This window comes from Xiphophorus hellerii, chromosome 12, assembly GCF_003331165.1.
Source record: "Xiphophorus hellerii strain 12219 chromosome 12, Xiphophorus_hellerii-4.1, whole genome shotgun sequence".
NCBI classification, from domain to species: Eukaryota; Metazoa; Chordata; class Actinopteri; order Cyprinodontiformes; family Poeciliidae; genus Xiphophorus; species Xiphophorus hellerii.
Window position 1 is genome coordinate 12,801,132 of NC_045683.1, and position 18,881 is coordinate 12,820,012.

General features: G+C 39.2%; 1 protein-coding gene across 1 annotated transcript in view; it reads left to right on the plus strand.

The window, feature by feature from the left end:
• ptch1 (patched 1) overlaps positions 1-18,881 on the plus strand; it is a 72,386-nt gene extending 53,505 nt beyond the window's left edge. Inside the window, exons 17-24 of the mRNA XM_032578758.1 lie at positions 2,437-2,620; positions 4,302-4,582; positions 6,929-7,066; positions 8,149-8,291; positions 12,238-12,337; positions 13,360-13,719; positions 13,796-14,360; positions 15,367-18,881. Coding sequence (XP_032434649.1) covers positions 2,437-2,620; positions 4,302-4,582; positions 6,929-7,066; positions 8,149-8,291; positions 12,238-12,337; positions 13,360-13,719; positions 13,796-14,359 — 1,770 coding nt within the window. The 3' untranslated portion in view covers position 14,360; positions 15,367-18,881. The remainder of the gene's footprint in view (positions 1-2,436; positions 2,621-4,301; positions 4,583-6,928; positions 7,067-8,148; positions 8,292-12,237; positions 12,338-13,359; positions 13,720-13,795; positions 14,361-15,366) is intronic.

Sequence of the window (18,881 nt, forward strand, 5' to 3'; positions counted from 1 at the left end):
TTTTCTTTTTAGGGCCGATTGAATCTGTGGCGCCAGGCATTCTGGGTACCCATAGGGGTCAGGAGAACCAAGTGTGAGCAACATTTGTACAGATGTTGTGTTATTTTTATAGCTCTACTCCATTTGCTGGGTGGCATTTCCTTCAGTGTTAACAACCAGGTTAACTGCACACAGACGCGCCCAGGGACTCCAGCCAATTTTTTTTATTGTTACGCTAACTCAAGCAATTTTTCTCTCGCTAACCCCCTCCACCACCATCACAAAATGTGAGGAGAAAAAAAAAATCCAAATCCTTTCTTCATATACGTAACCCGGTGAGTCCAACTCGACCCCTGAAAGCTCTCCCAGCCTCTGTGAAAGATAGATTTATGGTTCCTAGAAGGCAGAATGGCAGAACTATACAGTAATGGTTTTACCTCTCAGGAGGTAGCGATGCTAGACTACGCTTCTTTGCTTCACCATACGAGGGCTAAATTAGCAACCTTAAGTGAGAGCGCTATTCATGTCCTCAATACAGCTGTTTAAATTAAATATCAGTTGAAGCTATCACAAAAAAACTACATAAACAGTTTGCATTTCTGGTTCATAATGGATGAATGCCAGGTTGTGTAACTCTCCCCTTAGAGAAGCTTAGAGTCGCAATTTTGCATGACAAATTTAGGCATTAGTTTTATTTGTTCAATTCTGATTTTCTGCAGACAGAGCAATTATCCAGAGTATAAACTTTAAGTTTCATTGTTTTGCAAAGAAAAAAAATAAATACATTTGAAAAATACAAAGAAGAAATTTTGTGTGCTGTTTTTTACAGCACTTTTTTGGTATAAGGACTGTTAGTACCAAGTTATGCTGATTTAAAAAGAAGAAGATGTTTCAAATATGGCCCAGGCCAGGGGTGTCAAACTCCAGTCCTCAAGGGCCACTATCCTGCAATTTTTAGATGTGCCACAGGTACAAAACAGTGGAATGAAATGGCTTAATTACTTTCTTCTTGTGTAGATAAGTTCTCCAGAGTCCTGCTAATTACCTAATTATTCTATTCAGGTGTGGTGCAGCATACATCTAAAAGTTGCAGGGCAGTGGCACTCCAGGACTGGAGTTTGACACTTGTGGCCCAGGCAGTTCAAGCTACAACTTCTTGGTTTGACTAAAAAAGCAGTATTTTATTCTAATATCCACACATCATCCAAATCCTCACATTTTATTTTTCTGCTAATGCAACTGCACTGGCTCCCAGTTTACTTTAGAGCACATTTCAAGATTCTTGTTTTAACATGGAGAGCTCTGCATGGGCAGACACCAGGTTATAGTAGAGCACTACTGCACCCATATATCCCCAGTTCCATGAGATCAGTGCATACTAATAGTACTAAACTGAAAATAAAGGGAGACAAAGCCTTTTTGTCAGTGGTTCCAATACTCTGGAACTCCTTTCCTTGGGCACTAAGTTAAGCAGACTGTGGCTTTCTTTAAAAGTCATTTAAAAACCTATCTTTTTGAATCTGCTTTTGTTTAACAAGTCTTGTAAAACACTTTGTGATCTTGAAATGTGCTACATAAGTAAAGTTTTACTTATTTACATATGTTGGGGGCTTGTATACATGACAGTCATTCTATTCTTAAATACATTTATCAGTTTTGAAAGAAACACTCCAGACAGAGACATAAAATATGGGTGGTGTTTGAAGGAATAACCGTGAATATGGACAAGTCGTGTAAAACTGTTTGCAGTAAAATTGACACCTAATTTTCTTTTCACCAATAACTACAAAAGTCCTTCCACATTTATGTCTATAAAGACTCAGTGTTAATTCTTCCTTAGCAGCCCAAAGCTCTTGGTATGAGAGTGTTCCAAAAGTTACTTTTAGACGTTTATTCAGAGTGGTCAGAACATATGGCCTGAGGTAGACCAGCCAGTATCTGCTGTATATAAAGGGAGAAGCTGATTCAACATTTTCCATGTTTTAATGTAGCATGATGATTCTGGGAAGCTGTGATCAGAAATACAGGAATTTCCAGAGAAGGTAACCAGTGTTTGACTTGTTGATTTTTCTTTGGTTGGAAATGGAGAGAGAGCGGGGCTAATATTTGCCTCCTGTTTTTGAATGGAGTTTCATTCTCTTGCACTCATCCATGTGTAAAAGGAAACATTTCTGCAGTCTGCTCACCTGTAGAATGTTATGGTAAAACATAGTTGATTTTCACAGAATCGTGGCAAAAACAGCTGCAGCACCACAATCTTTACTGAATGTTAAAGTCTTTTTTCTTATTTCTAAAGGCTAATTACAGTTCAGACTACAGTTTTCAGCCCAACATAAATGAAAATAACCTTCAAGTGCGTGTACATTTTAATGAAAGACCTGTCAGCAGACCATATTGTTAAGTGTGTATTAGCAATGGTTGCTGTCATTAATCCATCCCTTTCTGTGGGTTTTGTAGCTGACTCGACAGAGACTCGTGGATGCAGATGGGATCATCAATCCTGGGGCTTTTTACATCTACCTAACCGCCTGGGTCAGCAATGATCCCGTCGCTTATGCTGCCTCACAAGCAAACATCCGTCCACACCCTCCTGAGTGGCTCCACGACCGGACTGACTCCATGCCCGAGACACGTCTCAGCAGTAAGTCAACACACAGGACGGCCTTGCAGTGCAATGCAGTGTCTCAACACTAGCTTTTGCTGGTAACGTGCTACCACGCTCTGAGTTGTGTTTACCTCTTGTGGTCTGACTTATTGCTTTGTGTCCATCTCTAAGCTCAAAATGAGGTAATAGACTTTGCTGGACCAGGCCAGAGTGTGCACTTGCATGAGCTCAGGTTGCAAAGCTGAGAGCTGGGACACAACTCAGTGTTGTTCCTGTGGTTCAGTGGTATAATCCTGGCTACCCTGGGGCTCTTGCAAGCACACTCACACACACTTTATTAAAACTCAGTGACCCTAATCATGCCACACAACCTGCTCTCATTTCTTTACCACAAACAGACTGAAAATCACATAAAACTACAGTATGCTCTTATTTGAATTTAGGAGAACCTGAGTTTGGATGGGATGAATGACTGGAGAACTTGTAGGAAGTTTGGGACTGGGATAATGTTATTGGATTAGGTTCTTTACAGTGTGATCCACCAGGGTAGATTTATGCTGCTAAGTGTTTTGAATTTCTTGCTGCAATTACAATTTCAGGATTAGACAAAGACTCTCAGTTGGGTTTAGTTTTGGACTTTGACTAGGCTATTCCAACCACGAGAACCTGTGGTCTAAAACCATGCCGTTGTAGCTCTGGCTGTATTTTTAGTGTGTTACTGCTGGACCGTGACTTCTGCTCAGGTTTTCTTCCAGGATTACTATGTATTTAGCTTCACCCTTCTTCTCATCAACTCTGACTATCATAATCTTGTTCCCACCCATTGATGCTGCCAATAATATGTGCCACCTCAGGGATAATGTATGTGTGTCTTTGAAAAAAACTTCCCCTGAAAAAATGGAAAACCAGTGTATTGCTTTCCTTCCATTTTACAGTTTAAACAAAAATGTAGTTTTGTAGTTACAACATGACAAAATGTGAAAATGTAGAACGGATGTATCAATACTATTAAAAGGCACTGTATACAGACATGCAGCTGCTGAGTAATCCTTTAAATAGTTATTTTTGAAACTGCCATATGCACCAAAGACGTGACAGCATGAATCTGAATAAAAACTGTTTTTCAGCAAGTATGACTTCATTGCTGAGTGACAGGCAGCTATACGTGTTTGTGCATTTATATTATTCTTTATGTGGTGGTGCTGTGTTTAGGGTGTGGTAATGGCAATGATCCTGACATTGTAATTACGGTGAATCAACCTTAGTTCTGACAGTCTGCTGTGTCTGGAACTGATAGGCCCTCATTAGGCAGACTTGGCTTCAGTCTGGCCATGTTCGAGTCAATGGAGCTCTGTTTAACGCACCTCTGCACCCCACCTCCACATAAGCACAAACACAGTCACCCACAGATGTAACTATGCCTTGAATAAAGCTGAATTTAGGATAGATAGACCACAGCATGGTGTAGATGAACTGTCTTAAATGATCACTGTGGATTTATTAAATTGTTACCAGAGCCTAAACAGGACAGATTTGTATTATCTGCAAAGGTTATTCTTCCCACTGTTGTTTTAGCAGTGGTCTTTCCCCTTAGTACCCAGCAGCATTTAGTTCCTCAAGTTAAAATTTATCCACATTGTTATAAAGAATTTAAACCAAGATCAGTACATATCCATAGAAAGTAAATGAATCTTCCTCTCACTTCTTCTCCGTTCAGTTCCCGCTGCCGAGCCCATCGAATACGCACAGTTCCCCTTCTACCTCAACGGGCTCCGAGAGACCCCGCAGTTTGTGGAGGCCATCGAGAGTGTGCGAGCAATCTGCAACAACTACAGCCGACAAGGCCTGCCCTCCTACCCCAACGGCTACCCTTTCCTCTTCTGGGAGCAGTACGTCAGTCTGCGGCACTGGCTTCTCCTTTCCATCAGTGTTGTGCTTGCCTGCACCTTTCTAGTCTGTGCCCTGTTTCTTCTCAACCCGTGGACCGCTGGCATCATAGTAAGTGTTAATAAAAAAAATGAAATCAAGTATTGAAGAAAAAAGCTTTTGTTATCTTAAAATCTATTTAGCATTTTATACTGGCAGTCATTGCAACTAGTGCAGGTAGTTTTGCTAAAAGAACATTGCCAAAATGAGTTGCAAATATGTCTTAACATGTAGAAAATTCTATTTCCTTTTTTAATGGCCTCTTACATTGCTGTGCTTTCTCTGACTTCATTTTTTCACACCTAACAGATTCTGAGAATTGGACTCTTTGAATCCTGTACTCTGAATAGTAATTTCACACCAAAGACCATTATTGGTGTTACAACAGCTTTTCATCACTTAGACAATGTCCAGTCAAGAAGGATCAATTAAGCTAAAAATCTTCCAATTCCCGGTGCACCTCTAATCTTTTTTTTGTTTTGTTTTGTTTTTTTCGATAAGTAAAAAAACAAACAAAAAAACCCATTCTGAAAATAAAACTGCTTTGAGAGTATGATGATAAAAAAGTTTAAAAAAAGAAGGGATGCTGTGTGATATCATGGGCCCCTCACCAGTGTTTATCTTGTGCTGTTTTGTTGGGCCACTGTGTTTAGTCTAGTCTGACACTCCCAGACATCAATGCTGAAATAAATGTTGAAAGAACTCTAAAATTTCTCCAGCAGCTAGTTTCCACTCTGACCCTCATAAAAAGTAGTCTTTGTCCTGTGTTTTCCATCCTCTGCCCTTGTCTTTTACTAATTGTCTCACCCATGAAGTTTCCATGGACACAGGCAAGCAAATAGGGTGCATTTATACAATGTATAATGTATAAACTTCCAGGTACTTAATTCACACAGAAACACTCATACAGATCACTCTGGTTATTCTCTCTGCTGCGTTGCACTTTATTACAGGCAGTTGCTAGGCCACCTGAGGCATTAAAACAAGGTAGGAGGGGGATCCATGGTCATCTGTCAGGCTTTACTAGCAACATCAAAAGGTTTGTTACAGAGAGGCATCAAGAAACAAACAACTAGCTCTACAAGCTTATAGCTAGTTGCTTAACACTGCATTGTCTCCATATACAGATTATATTTGATCAACTTAATGTTGGTGCTATAATAATCATCAAATATGATTTGCATTCTGTATTTCCATTTCCATTTTGCATTTCCTCAGGCGTTTAGACAAAGAATCCAAGCTTTTGATACCATTGTTTATATAACAAATAGTAGAAATTTGATCATTCTTAAGATTCAAAATGAGACCTGAATTTCATCTTGAGGTAATGTTTACTTAGTATTTTTGTCCACTTGTTAGCAGATTTCATTCATACAAATACATCTTAGACCGTGACAGCCACAAAAATTACCTCTAGTGGACACTCGTGCACAGAGCTCCATCCCCTGCCCACACTGGGCCTCTTCAAAGGATTTAGGTCTCGCGTAACCTGACACCTGTCAGCTGATAATGGTATTTACTCTCAGTTAGTGCCCTGTCCTGCTTTGCCCGGGAAAATCCACTCTCCACACAGAGTTACACACATTTTGCTCACATTCTGATGTCTTGCTGCCTGCTGAGTACAGTCAGAGTTTAGATCAACTGTTAATTTCAAGGTCATCTACCCAGAAGACCTGATTTGGGTGGGTGTGGATATTTGATTTTCTCCATGTGTTCTCCACCCACCAGTCCATCCTTCCATTGCAAAGACAGCTGTGATAAATTCATAGTAAGCCTTAAATGTAGACGTTCTCAGCAATGTGTAAATTGTAGTGTGTTTGTTTACTGAACTCCAACATGAAATATTTGTAAAATCACACAGCTCGTGTCTGAAGTGATGATGTACTATACATTTAGTTTTATGACTTAGTAAGTTGAGTAAAATTTCTTCTTACCCTTTCAGTATTATAACTGTGTCCTTGTTGCTTTTGTCATACAAAATACAAAATAAACAAATTTAGAGCTAAGTTGCTTAGGAAAATTGCATTGTAACTCTGTTTGGGAGCACATTGCACTTTAAGGCACTAGGGCTTAAGTTATTTCTCCCAATTTGTGCATTTGTGTAGTACTAAGAGAATGAATGTGATGTCTTTTGGGATAGTTCTGCTTTATTGTTTTTCTGATGCTTCCTGCAAACCAGTTTCCCCTTGCGATATGTATAAAACTGAACTGAACTGTTTCCAGACCATCCAGCTGACCATTCTTCATTTTATTTTTGAAATATTGATGTATTGTTGTATGCAACTTCAGAAGATATGAGATGTATTTTGAAACTTTGGAGAAGATTAGAAATAGTTTTTTCCCTGAACTGTATGTTAAATGTCTCTTTTTAAGTGAACCCACATTTCTGTCTGACAGAAAGCTCTTTTTCATCCTCAGGTGCTTGTGCTCTCTCTCATGACTGTGGAGCTTTTTGGCTTCATGGGACTGATGGCAATCAAGCTGAGCGCCGTCCCTGTGGTCATTCTCATTGCCTCGGTGGGCATTGGCGTGGAGTTTACAGTCCATGTAGCTCTGGTAGGCCAATGAAAGCATACTCTTTTCAACACCAGTTCTGCTATGCTTCTGTTTTGATTTTTGTGACTTAGGTTATTAGGGAAAAAGGCTGTCCAAACTAACACGGCATGATACAAAAAAGTTGTTCCTTCCTAAACCTCGTAACTGGTTGTGCCGCAGCATCTGCTGTCTATTTATAATTTAAAATTTATTTGAACAGGGACAAGATATGAAACAGTGTTACATTTAAAAGAAACTGTTGTCCTGTCTATAGGCATCTTAGTCAAAGACTAAAAGCTCCCACATACTTCATCCGAAGTCCCGAAATGAACTTTCATTAACATAGAGGTGTGATAAAACTTGCGTCAAAGTCAACACAAGGTCTGAGTCAACCTATTTTGACAGAGTTGTGGTGAGGAATTATGTACATTTGTTCATAATTCTAAACTGTAGTTTTGAGCTGTTCTTTTCACAAGAGATGTAAAAGCACTAATGATAATTGTTTGATTACTGACTATTTCAAATCTGGGGTCCTTTAAATGAGAGATGATTGTGCAAAGGATGTTATGTTTCCTACTGAATTGGAATGTCTTTTTAAAGTTCTATTACTCCTTTTATGGGTGGCTTTGAAATTATTTCACTAATAATGAAATCTCTCAATGAATCTAATGAAACCTCTCAGGGGTGCAAGGTTATGCATTTATGAAAGACAAATGCATAAAACTACCAAAGTTCAGAGTTCTCACAGTTTTAAAAAGTTTTCTAATATAAGGACTGAATTTAATTTGGGAATACAAACCAGATAATGAAAATAATCTACTTTTTGGATTTTCTTAGAGCAATTTTGACAGTGTAGACACATCTGTGAAGGATCACCACTGTTTTATGTTTTCTCCATTTATGGGTAATGGCTCTCACTATGTATTGCTGTTTTATTTATTTATGTTATCATCATTATCATCATGGAAACAAAACAAAATTAGAATAAATCTCACTGTCGTGTAAATTATTGACAATACTTGATATCTAAAGAGATGTGCCTTATTTAAGTGACCCTACCCCCCGCAGAAAAGATTTGAACTGTATGTTTGTCTGTATTTTAGGCATTCCTGACAGCTATAGGGGATCGTCACAAACGGGCAGTGCTGGCACTAGAGCACATGTTTGCTCCGGTGCTGGATGGCGCCTTCTCCACTTTACTGGGTGTCTTAATGCTCGCAGGCTCTGAGTTCGACTTTATCGTCAGGTGAGTACAACAAGACTTTGTCATAGGATTGCACTTAAAGGTTATCATATGGCAGTTGTGTGGCGTCCATAGTCTGTTGAGACCATGTTTAAACCTGCATTTTGCAGGAATGTCCCTGAGCCACCATTCATGCATGAAGGCCTCTCTCTTTCTGCATCTTTCTCCATCAGTCTTTTTGTTTTACATCCCTATATCTGCACTGCATGCTCTGTTTCTAAAAACATATATTTTTTCTAGCATGAGATGTCTAGAGGATCTCCCTAAAAAATTGCAGAAAATGTTTTTATTGCTATCCTTCTCCATGACCATGTTCAGTATTTCCTTGTGTTGAAACAATTGAAAGATGGACTTTAAGTTCAGATGAAAGTAATAAGAACAGATAAAGCTTCAGTTTTTTTATTGTTTGTTTGTTTGGGGTGGCAAGGGGGATGACTGTAGAGAAGGATATTAAATTATAATCTACAACTGTTGAGTCTCTATTGGACGCCAGGTTTTAAGCATTCTGTACGTTCCTCTCTGGACTATTATAGGAATATTCCTCTAAGCAAATAGGCTCAATGCATGCATTCTTCTTTGCACTTAACTGTACAAATTTGTTGACCTGTTCCTTTAAGAACTGGGAGCAATGAACTCTATCTGATCTGCAATTACACAAACTGTGCTCATGTATGTACATGCCAACAGTTACACACAGTCCCTACATATAGACATGCATACACACGCCGTCATACTCCCTGACCCTGTAATCATTGGGGTCAATGATGGCATGCCTGCACGTCCACACATACACACATGCGTATCCAAACACACAAACTCTGGAGGCCAATGGACCTTCGCTCCTCATCTCCAGCGGTGTGCTGCGCCTCTGGCTTCTGCCACGGTCTGGGAGCCTCCATTTAAAGGTCCTGCTGTTGTCAGAGCAAACAAAGCGGCGCCCCAAGACGGTGCAATAACAACAGGGCCCGGCTCGTATTTTTCTGCATGCGCTGAAAGAAATGTTTCCCTGGCTTTCTCTGTCAGCCCTGTGAATGTTTTCACTCTAAACAGTCCGGCGGGACTCACTGCCCGGTATGTGGGCTGCATGCATCCATATGTACAGTAAATGTAATTCAAGCAATGACATAGAATTTACCAGCGCTGGTGTTTTAGATTGATTTACAAGAATGGTTTTGATGTGTACTAAAAGTACAAGATGGATGCTTTGAAGCTGTAAAAGTGCACGTGTGTGGTCAGTAGGTGGAGTCAAGGCATAATAAATCAGATCAGATTTTCTACCTCATACTGGCTCTCGGGACACTCATAAGTTAACTAATTGGACAAGAATTTGAATGAACTAACTAACTAATGAACTATCCATCCAACATCCTGTTTCAGTAAAATAAATCATAGTAGCAAGTCCCTTACTTGACACAGTTTATTTATTGCTTTTATGTAATTCAATTTAATTGCCTGTTTTTCATTTTTAGAAGCCAAAAACTACATCAAATGTTTAATCATTTGGACCTTTTCTTCCCAATTAATTTCAAGCTAAAGGTTTGCAAACAGTATGTTCAAACTACAAGGCTTAATGTGGTCCCGATGCTGACATGAACAGTCTGGAATCTGATCTGAGTTTTTTTTCCAGGTCTGAATTAGTATGAAAAGTATTTTAATGCCGGACTTCATTACCTATTCTACTGTGTAAATGTTTCCTTTCCTCTGTCCTTGCATTCTGTATTGTGTCCATTATTCCTATCTCCTTTTTCCATTATGTCTTTCTTTTTTCTTTTTCCCTCAGTTTTTTCTTCCCTCTTTCCTTCTGTCATACCAACATTCATTTTGTCCCTCTTCTGGCCTTGATTTCTTTGTGGTGTCCTATCTGTTATACTGGAAACTTTTCTTATTTCCTTGCGTCCTTACGCCATTCCTTTATTTCTTTCCTACAGTTCTTTCTTGTGTTTGTACCCTGTCTCCTATCCTTCTTTCCTTATTTGTTTTCTTTCATCTTTACTTCCTTGTGTGATTTGTTCTTTTCTTATTTCCTTCCTCCTACCTTCCCTTCTTGCCTCATCCATTCATCCATTTTCTATACCCGCTTGTCCTTGCATGGTTCTTGGGGGGGGAGGGCTGGTGCCTATCTCATACAGGCGATAGCCGGGTTACATCCTGGATAGGTTGCCAGTCCATCACAAGGCCCCTCTGGCCTCATGACTTTCCTTACTGTCTTTCATTCTAAGCGTACTGCAGTCCATGTATCGACCACTCTTCCTCTGTTTTCTCCTTTTTTCTTTTCTCTTTTTTCCTTGTGTCTTTCTTGTGTTCTACATATATTTCTTTCATGTGTCCTTAAGTCTGTCTGTCCTTCTTTCCTCCCTTACAATTTTTTTTTGATGGTGCCATATGTAAATATCTACCTTAAATTCACAGTGAATGTTTGTTTCTTATCATTTGAAATGACTGAGAAATCTGGAAAAAGGAATCAGAAAAAATATGGGATTTCCACATGAAAAATGTGTAACCTTACTTTTATAACAAAAGCCAATGCAGTGCATACAACCAAGACATGAAAAACACGAACAGCCACCAAGTGCTCCTTTCTCCATTAATTAAAATCTATTTAAAATATAACCCCACCACATATGATAAATGATAAATGTAGAGCAAATATCCTAACTGGATAGCTATGCAATGCAAATTTTATTGAAATAGTCCTGATTAACTAAACGCAGGACTGATCTCATTGCAGCCTTCACTTAAAAGTTGGCAGCCCCATCTAAACTACAAAGACTATTGTAGCAAAACACTACAGTATCATCTGTATAGCACACAAACAAATCAGAACCTCAAGTGATCCAGCCTCACTCAAAAGTCAAAAATTGCACAGCTAGGCTAGTGTGTCTGGGTGTCCTGACAGTGTTCACATGGCTAGTGGCAAAGAGAGCTCTTTCTCATGTAGGTGACTTGATTTGAGCGAGGGCGAGATTCAGAGCAGAGAGTGTGGGGTCTTACCTGATACATACAGATTTAATTAGATTGAGGGGATTGTGGAGTGGTCGGGAATTTCACAGAAGCTTAGCTGGAAGGAAGGGAGTGAAGAAGATGGAGAGAAAAATAAAAAAATTGAGAGAGGAAAGAGGCCAGGGAAGGGTGGTGCTCTCAGGGTTTCCTTCTTTTCGTCCCTGGACTAAATTGTTTAAATTCTATACCCTTCACTTCATTTGTTTGCCCCTCTCTCTTTTTAAAACCAGAGAGGAAAGAGAGGCCCCTGTCCTTTTGTACCCCCCCTCACTTTATACCCCAATGTCCTCCCTCTTCAACCTCCTTTACCCCCTCCGTTCACATTCCACTCCGCTTTGTTTTCCCCATGTTTGCTTATACACTGCACACCCAAGAGAGAGTGCCCTCACCCCAATAGCTCCTCCTCCCCCTCTACTTTTTCCCCCCTTTTATTCCTGTGCCTTTGAATTAACCAGCTCTCGCTAATTATGCTTCCCCTTTCCTTTCTTTCTGTGGCTTCTTTAAGACTAACCCTCTTTGGCAGGGCTTAGACACACACAAGGTACCTTTATGTTCTGCTCCTCAGAACCACAGTGCACGCATCAGCTATCTGTGGGGGGTTTGTACATGTGTGTTTTATTTGGGGAGTGGCTGGTGTCAGTGTGGAAGTATTATTTTGGGCATGTGTGGTGAATGAACCTGCGCATTTCTCTCCACATGTAAACATCTGTGGTCTTTGGGGGTATTTTCTTTGTTTCCTCATGTCTGTCTTTGTTAGCCTAAGCAACCCTATGCCCATGCTTTTTGGCAGTGTCATCCACTTTACTCCATGTTTGTTTTACTGTATTTTTAGAAAATGTTTTAAACAGGCAAATAGTAAATAGTAAATGCTGTTTTCCAGCCTTTGCAATAGGTTGGCATTTTTATTTACTCTTTTTAATCCTTTTCATATATTTGTTTTATATTGCAGGTATTTCTTTGCAGTGTTAGCCATCCTGACAGTTCTTGGAGTCCTGAATGGATTGGTCCTTCTCCCAGTATTATTGTCATACTTTGGACCTTATCCAGAGGTATGATTTAAAAAACTGAAACCTCAGCCAGAATGCAGTCTTAATCAACCAGGGCAATTGTGTTTTTATCAATAGAAAGTAGGGATATAATTTAATTCATTCCAGGGAAGAAGCTTGAGTGGCAGTTTCGAGAGGAGCGGCCACTTCGTCACTAAGTCAGTGACTTAGTCCACAGCATACCAAAACATTTTTTTTGAAAATTCAAACAGTTTGTTCCAATATGACTATGTCCCAATGCACAAAGCAAGGTCCATTAAGAAAGATTGTTGTAGAAGAAATTGACTGACTTGAGGTCCTGACCTGAACTCGAAAGAACACATTTGGGCTGAATTAGAGCTAGACTCTGAGCCAGGCCTTCTTGTCCAACATCAATGTCTGACCTCAAAAATGTGATTCTGGAAAAAATTGTTTAAAAAAAAAAATCCTCTGAGACTTTTAATAAGGAAATCCTTACTAAATGAGTTACGGTTACAAAAATGTGGGCCAACTGTCTATTAAATGCTACTGATTAAGAATGGGTAAAACTCTGCTGATTTATGAACTGAAGGGTTTGAAGTCAGTCCTCCCCATCGTGACTGTGTGAACCGAACAAGTTAGTTTATCCTTTAGTAATTAAATTGTTCCAATACTATGCCAACATCCGATTACCATGACAATTTTAACTTTGTTGGTTAGTCGGTTCCTCTCAAGTGTCAAGGGCTTTTTCATCTAATGTGATTGAGTGCTTTCAGCCAATTTGTTTGTATTCTCCTCCTTATTTGGAGGTTATAATGGTAGATTACAATACCTCACAATTTTAACCTATCCAGATGAAGTTATATGCAAGCATCGATTGGATGATGCATTACAGAACAGACTTAATATTTATGAGAAATATTGTGAAATCTTGTGCTGAGATCTTGTATACCTCTTCTAATACCTAATGGGAGTGGAGTCTTTATTGAATATTACAATTGTGATTTTGTCAATAGAAAGTGACTTACAGATGTTCAAAAACTGATTGCTTTCCTCTCATTGGCCAGGTTTCACCCACTGATGGCCGAAGTCGGTTACCCACCCCCTGCCCAGAGTCCCCTCCTCGAGTGGTCCATTTCTCGGTCCGTCCACACCAAACCTCTGGACCCGTCACGAACTCTGGTGCAGCCACAGACTCGTCAGACTCAGAGTACAGCTCTAATGCCACAGTGTCTGGAATAAGCCAAGAGGTACAGAACTACAACCTTTACCCTCACAGAGGACAAACTCAACCAGAGGAGCATCACCACCACCTCCGGACCAGCAGGGGCAGAGTGGCCCGGCCAGAGGAGGAAAGAAGAGTGGGGTCAGGACAACGGCATTCACCAAGACAACAGCCTGACCCCCCAGCCTATACTGTGTCTTCGGTAGGGAACTATCACAAATGGATTTTTCTTTGCATGTGTCAGATTTAAAAGAGTGTCTTATTGTGGTTCTCTACAGTTTGTTCCTTCTCAGGGTTGTGACTCTGGTCTCCTACATGGCAATACTCAGCGAAACTGCAGCAGGGACCCCAGGGGCCAGCAGCACTGGCAGGCCTCGCCCCCGGCCCAACCGCGCATGGACGCTTTTGAAACTGCAACTGAGGCTGGGGGCCATCACACCTCTCGCAGTTACAGAGAACACTCAGCAGGCCACAGCAACCATTCTTCCCACAACTCACAGCCTCATCATCACCAACAGCATCATCACCACCTCCCGCACCAACACACCAACAACGCTCCTTTTTGTCAGCCCATCACCACAGTAACGGCGTCGGCCTCGGTCACTGTGGCCGTTCACCCTGTGCCATTTTCCGCCCAAGGTCCAGCTTCCTCCTTCCCAGAATACACGGGAACAGACAGTTACTACCCATCGGGGCCAGAGGAGTCAGAATCGGCTTTCCAAGACCCCCACGTGCCTTTGTACACCCACACAGGGGGTAGGGAGGCTAAGGTGGAATCTGTGGAGCTTCAGGATTTGGAATTAGAGGCAGCTGACACGAACCATGGCCAACAGGCTAGCTGAGGTGATACTTCGGTTCCTTTAGCATATTCATAGATAGATTTGTTTCATACACATAACTGGCTTAATCACGGACTATGCATACAACAATAATACTGGCAATGCACAGAGAAATTGACAAGTCACCAGGATCCGTTTAATTCCATACCTTAGTGCTACTAAGTTGAACTAACAAGAAAATTATTTAGTGTGGAAGTTGTTACTGAAGGAAGAAGATTTAAAGGTATATTGTATGAATCAAATCATCAAATTAAAGTACTTACTGGGCAAGATTGTGAAATACAATTTGTTCATTGGCCCTTTAGGTGAATGCTAACATTCTGATTCAGTCCTTGGTAAAGGTTTAAAAGGTTCCATTTTTAAAACTAATGAATAAAAAAACTATTATTCATTATAATAAGAAGAGCAAAACTTAAAAGGTAAAAAAAAACACACACATTTATATTAAAATTCAAAATAATAGTTTAAAAGGAGTAAAAATGCTAAACAGTATAGAGTGAACCAATATACATCAGTGGGAGTTCAAAAACAATGCAAATCTGTGGAGCTTTAAATTAAGAAAAGATTACCCTAAAGATAGGGTTCAGTAATCATGCAGGTTGATAAATTACCATTAAAATGAAAACATCTCCTTGTTCTAAGATCGGATTTTTACCTCTGAAACATGGCTGTTAACACATTTTAACCCTAATACTTTAGAGCTTTTTTTTTTTAAACTCAGCACACAAAAAAAGCTTTTAATAAAAAACATGATCTTTTCAGTTGAAATTGTTTGTTATAGTTTTAGAGATTTTTTAAATATGAGATTCAAATTACTGATTCAAGGAAAGGTCTCATTTTTTGTTTTTGAGCAGCCGATCGCCAGTTGGAAACTGATCTAGATGAAAATCATCTTGATTACAGTCACCAGCCTATTTCTCTGTGCATCTCTAACAATAAAATTACTTACTTAGTGTCTGAATGTAAAATGTCTGACCATCCATCTTAATGCACGTACTGTTTTTTTCCAGATCTGGGGAAGAGAAGCACTATGGCCAAAGATGGACTCCCCTGTCTTGCTAAGCAGTTGACCAGCTTGGCACAACCCCACATCTGACCCCATGTAGCGTAAAAGCTTGCCAGTGTTGCCATAATGGTGCTCAATGTTACTGTAACACAGTGGACTCTTGTTTTAGATATTTCTATCTATATTTAAAAGATTTATACATATGTAAATATAAACAAATAGTTGGTATAATTTTTAGGAGCTGTACAACTCCTACTTGTTAATAGACTGGGGCTGTGTATGTTGTAGGTGTGTATGGATGCATGAATGTGTGTGTATTTTGATTACTGTTCACTTCTCTGTGGATCTGTGCCAATAGGAAGCTCAATGTAGGACAAACATGCCTGTCAGCATTCACAGTTGCTGCTCAGAACTTTATTTTTTTTATACTAATGTACATTTTTAACACTATGCAAATCTCTCTTCAAACAGAACCAGTGATCTGTCAAGGTATATGAGTGTGTGTGGGTGTGTCTGTGTGTCAGGTTGTGTAATGTGAAACAGCTCCATTCACCAGATGCATCCTCAGTTCAGACTAACATTTACACTCATTTAAAACATGAGGGAAACTGTTAGAAACATCCAACAAAGCTATGGTATATCTGTTTGTGTGTGTTTTTATTATTGTATAAAGGTACGCTTGTAAAACTATTAATTTTTTATCACAAACCTGTGGTAGATATGAAAGAATTACTGTTTTAACTTGACACGCTATGCGTGCTATTTACAATGAGTTGGTATGAAGACATTTTAAGATTTTTTTTTTTTCCTTTTTTTTTATATTTTAGTTACGGCCTTGAAACCTGTTTCTGCACTCAGCTATGTATCACTGTCTGTTAGGCTGGTTGTATTTTACTGTAAGAGGTTTTGTGATGTTAAACAACCCTGGCAGGCTCACACAGGTTCTGAGCAGCCTCAGAACCCACCTCAGAAATTAACTCTTACCTTTTACAGGGACCTTCACGTTACTGATTCTGGAACAGGGTCAAAAAAACAAGGTGCTACCTCTGCACCTTATAAAGTGGCTTTGTCTTGTGGATAAGCTAAAGCTCAAACTAATACTGTATGACCCAACTCAAAATGGCACTTGACTGTGTTTCATTCACAGGAATATATCTCGCTTGAAGTAGCTCTTTCTGTCTATCCAATAAGCTAGACCATGCAGCCTTCGAAGGGCTCAGACCAATAAGGCCTCATATTTTGCTGTGTGCGTTTGTGTGTGTAGTGGTTTTCTTCACAACTCCTGTCCTCTGCCTGGATCTGAGACCCCCCTTTATTTTATGACAATAAAGACAACTGGTCATGGTTTGGCCACAGCTGTCCCCACTGACCTCCGCCCTTAAAAATCCACAGCATAAGGCCATGACACTAATTGGACGTCTCCACTCAGCTGCTAAATTGCACAAGCCTGAGCCTTATGGGGGTGGAATCGGGTCATTTTTTTTGTACCCCACCTTCACCAGATATGGCTTGCTGGTGTCAGTGCCAACAGGCGTACCTGTACACTTCTTGAGCCCCTTTGGTCTCCTTCCATAACAACCTTTTCTTACACTCCGACTCACTCTCGAACATTCGTAGGTTTTTTTCTCCTGTTCACTGAGCTGTGGTGATTCTCAAAACCCTACACTCCTCTGTTTTAATATCAAGTTTTTGTGATGTAAAAATATTGGTCATGGTAAATGTTTCAAAACCTTTTCCTCATTCAATGTGACATTACAACTAATAAAGAATCTAATCTGTATGTAGGGAAACGGCACTCCAATAACCTGGTTGTATAAACCAATACTTCATTTTTAGTACTTAGTCTTCATTGGCAGGAGTCTGTAACCGTCCCCACATCTCAACCTGGTAATTGTAGTGCACTCTGCTTTACAAAAGTTCCCCAAATTTATCACAATACGCAGACATTTTCTCCCCCTTCAGATGATCTCGCAGATTTTCTCAGATTTTGCTCTGAACTATAGTGAGGCAATTCCAGTGCTTTAATTTTCCTCTTATAAAATAACATCATTCTGTCACTGATTCAAATATGTGCGTGGACTCAATAAGAGGAAAGAAAATTCACTCATCTTTTCATTAGATTTGGAGAAATGAGCACTTGCTGTAAATTCCCAGCTGTGCCATATTTTCTCCAGCTGTTGCTATAGTGTGCTCTGGTACCCATTTAATGCTGTGGGAATTGTTTATAGCCTTCCCCTGAGTGATACCTTTTAATGTTGAGAAAATTTGAATCGTCTGTAACCTCCCCTGTGCAAACTGTGGCTTTAGCTAAAGTTGGCAAATGAACAGGCAATCCTTCTAGGGGCTCTAAAATGTAATTTTGTGTAAATAGATTCACTGTAATTTAAGGGAAGTGAAATGTGAAGACAAACTAAATGCTAAAACTGAAAAGAATGTTCACATTTTTCAAACAAGTTGGTGCAGCTTTGTATTTTTTATATTTTTTATTTAAAGAAAATTTTTGTTCCCTTTAGTTGCAAATATATGTATGCAATTTTAAATAAGGAGACCATTTTGAAAGGCTTTATTAAGAGTCTCACTTTTTTACATCACAAAAAATAGGCATTTTAATGGGGTGTGTACTATTTGAGAGCCACTGTACATCAGCTGCTTGCCTGAAATGGGTTACTTTCTTTGTTGTTTTAGTTTTGTTTTTTGTTTTTCCTCCCATTTGTCACATTGGCAGCAGCGGAGAGAATCATAGCTGGCAACTATTTTATTCATTTCTCTGTTTGTACTTTGTTCAATTTCTATATTTATATTTTTGTAATATAAAAAATATGTTTTTTATTGTTAAAATGCCAGTGGATAACAAAATGCAGGGATTTTATGTCTATTGAAAAAAACACTATTACAGTAATGTTTTTTTTACATTAATGGAGTTGATCTGTATAAAGTGCTTACTAATGTTAAATAGGAAGAGAAGAGTATATAACGTTTTGTTTTGTACACAACAGATCTCATCATAGCTCTTAGAGGATTTTAAAAGGAAAAAAATCAGACTTTTTCAGAATGCCAATTTTTTTTTTTTTTTGGTCACTGTTGGCGTGGATTTATGCTGTTTTCAGTTACAAAGATAAATGTATGCCATATAATTTATTTATATGAAAATTTATTTTTGTAGTGTACATAGTAGTTGTCAAGGTATTTGACAGAAGTATATTTCTAAAGAGTTTATATGTAATGATATACCATAAGAAAGAAAGAAAAAAAAGAGAGAAAAAGCCTTAAGGTGCACACTTTCATTGCTAACTGTTGTGTGAGACAACATGGCCGCCTCCCCTTCAGTATTATGTTCCGATCCTTGGAGAGAGACAGCTGTTTCTATGGGTTTATCAGAAGCTAGCCATGAAAGTAGAAATTTTGTACTAGCTCTCTAAATATTAATGTTCAAACACTGATAGAATTCTAACAAATGAAAATATAACTTATTTGTCTCTTTTGTTCATAACTTTAATAAATGGAAATTTAAAAAAGAAA